The following is an 11748-nucleotide window of genomic DNA, read 5'->3' on the forward strand; positions in this document are numbered from 1 at the left end:
ACTTAAAGTATAATTGAGCATGTTTATAATATATATTATTCTCACAACATGACTCAACAAACTATTCCCCACATAAAACATCCTTTATATAGTCACCACAATTATAGTATATAAAGCACCCACAATTCATTAGGTGCCCTAATTTAGCCTCCCCCAGCATCACACAGCCTCCCCAAGTAATGAACAGCCTCTTCTCCACTCCTGTATACACAGCCCCCCCCCAGTATACACAGTCTTTTCCTCCCTGTACACACAGCCTCTTTCCCCCTGCATACACAGCCTCTCCCTCCTCCTGTATATACAACCTCTCCTCCCCCCATATATATATATACAACCTCTCCTCACGCCCTTGTATATACTGCCTCCCTCCCCCCTGTATATACAACCTCTTCCCCCTGTATACACAGTCTCTTGCCCCACAAAAAACCCCCAAAACTTGTACTCACCACTCATCACTCCCCCGCAGCTCCCTCAACAGCCGCAATGCCTGTGAAGGGACGTCATCACACACATCAGTCTGTGTCCTGCAGAGCAGTGCACACAAGAGTGATGTGCTGCACCACTCTGCCTTTAAATTACATTGGAGCCTTAAAGGCACCAATGTAATTTATTTTTCAGGTACCATGGACTTGCAAGGTACCATGGACTTGCCAGCAAAATACCCCTCCTAAAAGGGGTCAGCAATTTGCAGCCTGAGGCGGGGACTACACCCCGCCTCATGGCAGATGCTGCCCTGTATGTGTCCATATTTGAAGGTTGGGGAACATGTAAGGTGACCATGAATAAACATGGTAGGCTTACATTTTCTTACCCATTTACCATTATTAACACTGTGACTGATGGCAACTATTTCTACAGTACATGGATATTAAAGGTATGAGTGAGGAATATCCTATAATGGATTGCGTTGACCATATAGGCTTTACTAATAAAAACGCATAAAGAAAGGAAACAATACAAGTTAGTATTCACTGACTTCTTTATGAAATACATTCAAGATGTGATATGAAGATGTTGAAATTAGAAGTCAGGGCACAAGTCTTATAGTCATATCCAGTGGGTAGGTCAAATCCGGTAAATGTCATATTTGGTGAGTGGGTCATATCCGGTAGGTAAATGTCATATTCGGTGAGTAGGTCATATCCAGTAGGTAAATGTCATATTTGGTAAATAGGTCATGTCCGGTAGGTATAAATCATATCCGATAGCAGAAAGCATTGTCCAGAGTTAAAAGCAGAGTCCGAGCCCGAAATCTGCAGGTTTTTGCTGTAGCATAGGTCTTGTAATCTGAAAATGGTGGCCACCATTTTGATGATATGCAGGAAAACAGCAAGACCTCGCTCTGGAACAGCAATCTGAAGAAACAATAAGCATATATAATTATTGACCCAACATTGAGCGGAATATAACACCAAAGTGACTCACAATTTACTGTTGGTAGCTAGTGATATACAGTATCAACTTGTGGAGAAAGATTAAGTATAACCTGAAAATGATTAGTTTAAATCTCTGCTCATTCAGTGACTGACAACTACTCTCTATGCTTATTAATATGTCATCACTGTGTAAAACCACCTACCGAACTCCTAAACCTTATATAGTTAGAAATATAGATTAATTAATATATATCAGTGGTGGCGAACCTATGGCACTGGTGCCAGAGGCGGCACTCCGAGCCATTTCTGTGAGCACCCGGGCCATTGCCCCAGCACACCAGACAGGACTCAAAGAATCTTCCTGCAGTTCCAAGCAACTTAAAAGATGCTGCTTTCATTCATACTTTGATACTTACATCACTACTTGGGACTGTAGCAAGAGGGAGAATGAATAGACAGGGCCAAATTATCTTTGGAGGACCTCTTGCTGGCCCCACGATTCTCTGTGTACAGAGGGACACTGGAAAGAAGCTAAAATTATGCAAATTTTCAATTTTTCTATTGTGTTGCAGTCCTCATGAGGCAAATATGATTCAAAGTTGTTGATGAACAGGAAGCAATAAGTTACTGCTTTAAGTTTTGGTTGGCACCTCGCGATAAATAAGGGGAGTTTTGGGCACTCGGCAGCTAAAGGTTCGCCATCACTGATATATGATGTCCTAAATCTTCTCCCATAAAGCTATTTACCAGTTCCTCTTCCCCGGCCTATAACATACTACCTGCAGATCAGCCATCTCCCTTAGTACTTACCTCAGGGTGCTCCATGTGGTGTCTAGAGATGGTGACTGCCTGCAGAAAAGCAGCCTCCTCCCATGGCATTGGCCACCCTAGATAGTCCACGCCGGCAAGATGATAGAAAGCGGCGGAATATGGAACCTGTGAGAAGTGAAGTAGATATAATGTAAGTAAAGGTCTCCATATTACAGGATAAGACTGTGCTGTCCCTGTTACAGGACCGCAGAGGCATATTATTCAAACAGGGGTCATTTTGATTGATCAAACTGTTATTACTGTCACTTACCTCTGGCTCTGCTTTCTGATTGTTCGGATTGTTTGTGGTTTCTCAGCGTTACTGCAGATGTTTTTTCCTTCTGAGCTGGAAATCCTGATCAAAAAGTAGAAAAACAATAATTGAAAATGTTGTCCCATAGAAATGAACTTGTTGTCCTTGGATACAACCACGACAGTGGAGTGATTGAAAAAGGAAACAAATTGTTTTTGTTGGGGAGTTATTGCAAATCCCGCAGCCGTTCTGTATTAATAAATGCTGAATCCAGGTGGTCAGGTGCCTCAATAGCGCATACATGCTACTACTGCCAGTGTGCAGGGGTAGTCGTATCAAAGTACAGTTGTCTCGTCTCTAAGGGTCAACATGGCAACATTTATGATAATTTATCTTCACAGAGATAATTTTTTTAAATAACATGCAATTGCAAAATGTTAGAATATGTTAGATGAATTAAATGTGAGCATCTAAATGAGAATGGATAAGGATGGTGCCCAATGGGTCATATAGACTATAATTGGGTTTCTGTAAGGGAGTATAGTATTTTACCAGACAATTTATCGAATGGAGCTTCCAGGTCCATGTGTATGAGGCAGATTACCCATGAAAACCAGTAGAATATCTGAGCTTCTGTGTACCCTTCCACATTATAAGAAGATGTATATAGACATATACATACCTGACAATGTGGACGAGCTGCTATTAGCAGTGGGTCCCTGTTTGTCATCATCAGCTTCAGAAGAAGATTCTTTCTGCCTGTTTTATAGCAGAATAATATATACATTAAATTAAAAAGAAAGTCCAGCTAAATCCACTGAATGTTTCTAATCTCCTGATTGTAATATAAATGTATTATAATATAGACGCCGGGAAGGAAATCTGTCTATACCACTGATCTGATAACCTATCACTGATGGGATGGACTCCGTTATTTAGCTTGGTGAGTCCGGAAGGATACACGGTACAATATCATTAGTTCTGGGGTGTATTAGATGCTACTTTTAGTATTATCTTTTACATGTCATGTATTGAGCTTTCAGTAATAACCCCACAATCTACTTACATTTCTGAGATTTTGTTCTCATACCCTGGAGAACAACATGGAGGGGAATTAGGATGATCCATCTTCCTGCTAGATTTCTATATAAACATAGCAAAACAGAAATTAAAAGATCGATAAATATACATTTATTAAACTATCAATTTTATGTATTTTAGGATTTTACACCTGGCGTACTTACTATAGAAAGCCTCTGAGATGATGGGAATTCTGGGTCATTACTTTGGCCACATGCACCTTGTTCTTCTTCTGAAAGCATATGTTGATGTCTTTTAGAGCGATCTACAAGCCATAAGTATATGGAGATTGTTAGTATATGTTATAGTATAAGTAACAATGACAGACATAGGGAAGATATGGAAGATAACAAACAGAAGCTTGGTCTGGATGAGGTGTCTTTTTACTTACCGCCAAAGCAGCTGGTGTCCATCTCTGACATAATCTGAGGAACATATTCAGGTGTCTGACTCAGTATGTCCTCAAGGTTTATGTCAACCAGGAATGGATGAACTTTTATCTCAGTAGCTCCCCCTATAAAGGGAAGACATGAGAAAAGGTGTAGGCATTGTTTGCTCACTATACATACAATACATCATAATGTAGAGTAAAGATACATCCAACATGTAATGAAGGAAAGCACAGAAGTGTCTCTAATATACAAAATCAAGAGTGGATACAAGTACAGGAACCACCAAACAAAGAAAGAACAATCCAGTCTAAAAAAAAACTTTATTTATTAATTGTCCAATGACATTTATAAAATATATCATAAAGTTTATTCCTAGTTTTTTTTTACATGAAAAAATTCACAGGTATAAGAAAAAATATAAGAAAAGAAGAAAAAAAGGGGAAGAGCACAGACCTGATCAAATCAGCTCTGTGTTACCTCTGCTTTTATAACAGCCATGGCTACTGGTAAGTGAGGTTATGAGTTAGTGATATTGGTTGTGGTCACCCACCAATGTGGTGCCCCTGGTGGGGTGTGAGTTTATTGGTTTAATCCTACCTTCCCAGTTCCACGTTTTTGTCTGTGCTACACAATTAGCCATATGTAGACAATTTTTTATTAGCTAGTCCAGATTTCATATTTGTGCGAGGACACCTTTCTTATAGATTACATGAAATTAATATTTTTTTCTTTTATTTGTATCCCACCTTCTTTTTTCAACAGCTCAGGTCTGTGCTTTTCCCCTTTTTTATTTCCCTGTAGTTGGGATATACTATTTTTCATATAAATGGCTAAGAATGCATATTATGGTGTATTTTCTACTGTCATTGGAGAATGAAAAATTATATTTCATGTTATTTTAGAGTAGATTGTTCTTTACTGTTTCGGTGGTTACTGTAATGAAGGGAAATTGTATATCTTTATTTATTAGGAGAACTGGAAATGGATTCTTAGTGTTGAGCCTCTTGGACATGATCCTTATGTCTGGTCACACAGTGCTTGGTGTAATAAAGATATATTTTCATATTACCCGTCCCGAGTCTATGTGCTGGATTCTTTCTGAGCAGTTCTGTGATGACATCTTGGACTTCAGGGGGAGGAGCATCATTTTTAAATTCCCAAACAATTTCATCTATTGAATTGAAAGAAAATGTCACTGAAAATTAAACTACTGAATTGTAATAAAAAGTAAGTCTACTGCCGTAGGCTTCATGCACAAGAACATATGGTACACATGGGCAGGGCATAGAAGAGGAAGGGAATGCTCCTCACCCCTCCCCTCTCCATAGGGTGGCATGCAGCTGCTCCGTATTTTTGGCAAAAGCAGGATCTATCTTTTTTCCAGTAATGGCTTGGTCCAGCGCACCTTACTGTGCTGTGCATAATGCACTTCTATGACAGCTGTCTGCTAGCTGCCGTATGTATACTTAGCATACGATTGCCATATAGTTTGTGTGCATAGGTCCTTAAACTGTAAATGCACCAATTCATCCAATGAACCAATTACATTTGTTTTTCATAAAATCCTGATTGTTATACTTACCATTGACAATCTCTTCATAAACCTTCTTGGCATTCTTCCCTCTAAAAGGTACATGTCCTACAATAAATTGATGCAGGATGATGCCCAGCGACCACCAGTCAATAGGTCTTCCATACCCTTTCCTTAGGATGACCTCTGGGGCTATGTAATAAGGCGTGCCACAGGCCTGTAAGCAACACAAGATGAGGGGGTATAGAAATAATGATGACAAACAATATATTTAAGTTTTCTTAAAAGGGAAATTGAGAAGGAGAAATAGATGAGATCTATAACGTAATGAAAAAATTAAGCAAACCTCTTGATCAGTAAACTCGCTGATGATCTCATCTGTGGTTGGCTTGTACTTGTTTGAGGCTGGTCTCATTAGGCCAAGCTTTGCAACCCCAACATCGGTGATCTTAATATGTCCGGTTGGTGTTATCAGGAGGCTATGAAAGAAAAGATGGTTTTAGATCCAGGAGAAAATCCATAGACTGTGTGATAACAAACAGAAATGTTCTTCCCATTGATCAGAGATGAGGTCACCTACTTGTCAGGCTTCAGGTCTCTATGCACGACCCCATAGCTGTGGAGGTATTCTAATCCAAGAACTACTTCTGCAAAGTAGAAACGGGCCAAGGTGACAGGCAAAGGTCCTCTGGTTTTTAAGAGATGACCACAGTCTCCACCTAGAGCAGAAAGTAAATGCGAATGATGAGAGATGTGTACAATGAGGATCATAAAGCTATATCATGATAAGGCAGAGGAGATAAATATAACATGGAAATGTAATGTGTATAAGATACATATAAGTAAGTCATAAGATAAGTGGTGTTGATAATGACCTTATAGAGCATGTGTAATGGTGAATGAAAATATATGTACAATCATTATATATTAAAAGTGTTCACTGATCCATGAATAATGAGAATTTTGTACGTCCATCTCCCTTATATGTGAAGTTATTACCATTCCCAGTGTGCACATACTTGTGAGACTTCTACAGGGATTGGTCATTTTGGGCATCCTAGTAATATGTTTCCTATAGTAAATATACTGTGGGTATGTATATAGTACATACATATGGACAAATCCTATAAATGAATGATGTTACGGGGTAATATATTCGATAAATCTTAATACAATGCATGTATCTTACCTCCTACATACTCCATGGCCATGCATAAGTGCTGTTCTGTTGGAAAGGAGCCAAACATGGAGACGATAAAGGGACACTGTCCAAATGTTAATATGTCTCTCTCAAGGAAAGCCCGTTCAAATCTTCTTGCATTCAGTTTCTCCCTGTCCAGTTTTTTCATGGCAAAAATCTGGTTGGTGTTTATATGCCGCACTTGGTAGACCGCCCTGGAGAGGAGGAATATCCATGGTTAATAATAAATTGTTATCATTGGTCTTTTTATTCAACCTATGCAATGATTTTCTAATGTATGACCATCACTACAAATCCATGTCTAGTCTAATGAAATGCTACAAGATCACATATGGGAGGTCACGACTGCCAACCACCCATGTCACATCCTCACTGATCTGAATTGTGGACAGTGATGTGGATGTATATAATCTTTCTATAGTAACAACGATCTAGTATAGGATACCTTGGGAAATGTATATTATGCCAACATAAAACTCACCCAAATGCTCCGCTGCTGATATATTTAATCATTTTGTAGTCACTTTTGCAAGGCCTTTTAACCTCTTGCAATGGCCGAATCAAAGCCTAAAACAAATATATGAAATTAAATTAATGCAAAGAAATTAAGGCAACACAATGAAGCTCCAAGCTCCAGCTCCAGATGTAGAAACTTGTTCCTTTATATCCCCAAAAGAAGAGGATGTAATCGAATTGGAACTTTGCCCAGACACTATTATAATATAAGATAATATCCACTATATATCAGTTGCTAGTGGAGTAATAATATATGGGATATCACTGAAGAACATCATATATATGCTATAACTAGAGTTGAACGGGATCAACCCACCAGACTTTGAGAGGTAGGGTCCCGCAAGCACCGTTAGAAGTTTGTGTCTGGGTTTGGCTCAACATCTCAACCCCCACTCCCCTCCCCCGGCATTAGCACCTGTGATTGGTGCAAAGTCATCAGTGGTATTTAAATTGCTGTGGCTTCATGCAACCCCATTTTGGGTTGGATCATTGCTCCCACATCATGGCTGCACCAATCACAGTTTTTAGGAGTGGGGGTTCGGATCCAAGTGAGGCCCCTGGACACAAACAGATTTTTATAAGTCAGGTTCGGCTGAACTTGGCAAGTCCGTATTTTAATGGGTCCACTCATCATTAGTTATAACCTAACACCAGGGGCGTCGCTAGGTCAAAAGATCCGGGGCTCGTGCCCCGGATCTTTTGGCTGGAGCCCCGGATCTCCCCTGGACATCCTCCTCTCTCTCATCACGATCTCCACAGATCGTGATAAGAAGGAGTGCAGTCACTGTTTTCCCCAGCAGGGGCTGCAGCCTCTGGAGGAATAATACTCTGAAGGACCTGTGATGATGTCATGGTCACATGACCTGCCGGGGAAACACACAGTGAACACATAGACCTGCATCATTGAGGTAAATGGGGCTGTGTGGGGGCACGTTACCTACAGGGGGGGGGGGCTGTGTGGGGGCACATTAGCTACTGTGGGGGCTGTGTGGGAGACATTACTTACTGGGGGGGGGCTGTGTGGGGGACATTACTTACTGGGGGGGCAGTGTGGGAGACATTACCTACTGTGGGTCCTGTGTGGGAGACATTACTTACTGGGGGGGGGCTGTGTGTGGGCACATTACTTACTGGGGGGGGGGGGCTGTGTGTGGGCACATTACTTACTGGGGGGGGGGCTGTGTGGGGGACATTAGCTACTGGGGGGCTGTGTGGGGGACATTAGCTACTGGGGGGCTGTGTGGGGGCACATTAGCTACTGAGGGTAACTGTGTGGGGGCACATTAGCTACTGAGGGTAACTGTGTGGGGGCACATTACCTACTGAGGGTAGCTGTGTGGGGGCACATTAGCTACTGAGGGTAGCTGTGTGGGGGCACATTAGCTACTGAGGGTAGCTGTGTGGGGGCACATTAGCTACTGAGGGTAGCTGTGTGGGGGCACATTAGCTACTGAGGGTAGCTGTGTGGGGGCACATTACCTACTGAGGGTAGCTGTGTGGGGGCACATTAGCTACTGAGGGTAGCTGTGTGGGGGCACATTACCTACTGAGGGTAGCTGTGTGGGGGCACATTACCTACTGAGGGTAGCTGTGTGGGGGCACATTACCTACTGAGGGTAGCTGTGTGGGGGCACATTTTGGGGGTGGTTGTATGGCGGACATTTTGGGGGTGGTAGATGTATGGGGGTCATTGCTTTGTGGCTGTGTGGGACACATTACGGAGGGTAACTGTGTGGGGGACATTTCTTGGGGCGTGTTCACACCTGGCACTAGAACAGGCCTCAGTTTGATCTCATTTGCGTTTCTAGTGAGACCAGTGTGATGGGTAACAAGCTCCTGGTGTTTAAATGCAAGCCTTACAGTATTTGGGGAGATTGTTAGGGGCAGCACCAGGATAACACTGCCAGGGAACCAAGATGTAGGAACAATGAGGAACATAAGATGTGGTGATGTCTAATGGAGAAGATGGAGGATGCGTCACCTGCAGGGATTTCTCCTGTGGTTTCTGTAGCTGTATACACCGTCAGGTTGTTATTGGCACAAGCACATGTGAGGGGGTTATGTACAGGGGGGCATTACTAAAATCTGATACACATGCATTGGGGCCCGTGCCCCGGATCTTTTTCCACCCTAGCAACGCCCCTGCCTAACACAATAGATTTGAAGAACATTAAGAATATTTATATATCCCTATGAAATCATCAGCAAATTGCAGGCTGCCATGAAATATCCCATGTCTGCCTGGAGCTAACAGAGATGTCTCTGAGATGTTGTATCTGATGTTCTGAAATATGACTGTGATCTTTGAAGAACATTAACTTAAAGATGATGGATCCTTACCTGATGCTCCAGTGAGTGAGCCGGACATCCTGTCACATCTAGGACTTTTTGGGCCAGTTCTGAAAGAAAGGCCAGATCTCCAAATCGAGATCTTTCTACAGCCTATAACAAGCAGGAAACATTCAGATGAGAATCTGTACATTAGAGGCGGACATGTCCTTTCTTGCATGATAGTTATCGGTTAGTGTAACAATTTCTGCTCAGTATCATAATTATAGGCAACTTATTTTCTGTTTAAAGCGTAACTGTAAAGCTATAGTGATTTTACCATATTATTATATGTGATGTCTCCTTTGAAAACAAACAGAACTCTGCCTACTTTGTGATATTTGTCCTTTTCTTTCCAAAGTTATGGCATTTTCTGTTCTGAAAGTGTTTGACAAAGATCTTTTTTACCAGAGTTGAAGTGGGCGGGGCCTAATATCTGTCAGTCTATGCCCTCAAGCTGAGGCCAGTTAGCTTGCCCACAGATCCCATGATGCCTTGTGTTCTCTCAAAATAATTTAGCATTAAATCCATTTAGTTTCCCACAAGTAAATCCAGTGAACTCTGCACAGTGCTCATACAGGATGTTTATGGTGACCAGCCTGGCAGCTTCCATCACATGGAGGAGCAGGGAACTTGTAAGAAGTGGAAGAAATCCAAGTAAACCAGTTATATGAAGTCTATGCCTGTGCTGTCGGTGCACTAATGGTTAATAGCTTGTCTGCACAGAGCTGATACTGCTGATGATAAGGTGGGAGAAGGGAGAAGCAGCATGGGGAGAGGAGAGAGATATAGAAAGTTCTGTAGAATGACAGAATAGGATGGAGGGACTGATAGGGAACAGGGGAAACCTTGTACCTAACTGTTTTGTGCAGGAGACATCTGTATCCATTGTCCTGTACACATCCAGCTCTGCTCCATACACAGAAAGCTGTGTCACATGACCTCCTCCTTTGCGAGCAGGGAGCAGTAGCTCCTCCCATCCCATGAAACCAACTGAGAAACAAAGTATAAGCAAAGTACGGACTCCAGGGCTTATCAGCATATGGAGAGGAGGTAGCTGTTGCAGAACTGAGGTAATCTATATATAGCAAGGAAACTGCTGCATACAGGTAACAAAGATAAAAGGCAATTTTTTATTATTTGATAGATGCTTTGTTAGGTAGACTTGTGACTACTTGCAGGTTATGACTATTGATTATTTGACATAGCATACAACTAGTGTATAAAAAAGATCCCAGTGATGCAAATATTTTTATAGACCATTAAGTGCTATACTGTACTGGCTTTGTATATAGTATTAGGTGTTAATCAAAACCATTATGTCTATGGACGGCTTATAGTGAATTTCCACTTTCTGGAACGTTTAAAACTAGATTATTGATTATTAACACATTTTTTAATATCCACTTATTCCAGGTAAATATTTGTTCAGTAACACAGAGTTCCAGATCTCCTGCATACACATATAGAAAGAAGATACAATGTGGCTATAAGCTGCCAGCACTAGGGGGAGCTCAGGACCGCACTGCATTGAGTAATTTATTTACATTTTTAGACTTATTTTTAATTTTAAAACTTAGGTATTAAAAATGTTTTTTTGTGGATAGAAAATACAATTCTATTATATTAGGCTATTTTCTGCAGAGATTCTATGAAATACCTGCAATAGTAATGCCTGGATATTGCACTGTAGATCATCAAGGTAGTCACATGTTACAAGACCTTGTTGGCATTTGAAGTAGAAGTCCTCTGCAAGCCCCAAAACCAGCCGGTATGAGAAGCTCAGGACGCCGTCGGGCTGGATAAGCACTTTGTGAGGGGAATAGCTGCTCAGTATCCCCAGTAGTTGTGCTTCCATCTGAATAACATCCAGAGTAAATCCAGACATTGTAAGGTTATCCAATCGCAGTCAGTAGGTCACTATCGCTAGAAACAATCACTGACAACTGAAACCCTGAACCTGTGACACTACAGTCATGGCGATGGTGTGTTATGATGTCATAATAGTCCATCAGTGATGTCATGATAGAATCGTGCGATGGAACCTTAAAGGGGCATGTCTATCTTAGAAAAATGATTGCCTAGTAGCACTTAAAGCGGCAGCACCTGTTACACATATCCCAATGTTATAAAAGGTGTTTTATTTTGAAAATTGTAAATACATTGAAAATACCATAGTGCAAGTACAATCTATAGCGTTATATTTTTTTATATCCTTACATTTTATTATAGAGTTTACTAATTACTGTTAAAGTTTTAAT

The 11748-nt window shown here is 41.2% G+C and overlaps 1 protein-coding gene across 1 annotated transcript; it reads right to left on the reverse strand.

The window, feature by feature from the left end:
- Positions 1-986: 986 nt before the first annotated feature.
- Positions 987-11419, reverse strand: LOC140064507 (microtubule-associated serine/threonine-protein kinase 3-like). Its single transcript, XM_072111888.1, has 15 exons — positions 11148-11419; positions 9500-9601; positions 7125-7210; positions 6632-6837; positions 6023-6161; positions 5789-5921; positions 5494-5659; positions 4981-5082; positions 3911-4033; positions 3684-3784; positions 3506-3582; positions 3122-3198; positions 2458-2541; positions 2187-2312; positions 987-1355 (listed from the first exon to the last, which is right to left on the reverse strand). Exons 1-14 carry the CDS (start codon positions 11373-11375, stop codon positions 2209-2211), a joined length of 1728 nt encoding a protein of 575 aa, XP_071967989.1. The 5' UTR covers positions 11376-11419; the 3' UTR covers positions 987-1355; positions 2187-2208.
- Positions 11420-11748: the final 329 nt, after the last annotated feature.

Source organism: Engystomops pustulosus, chromosome 1 (genome assembly GCF_040894005.1).
Source record: "Engystomops pustulosus chromosome 1, aEngPut4.maternal, whole genome shotgun sequence".
Lineage (NCBI taxonomy): Eukaryota > Metazoa > Chordata > Amphibia > Anura > Leptodactylidae > Engystomops > Engystomops pustulosus.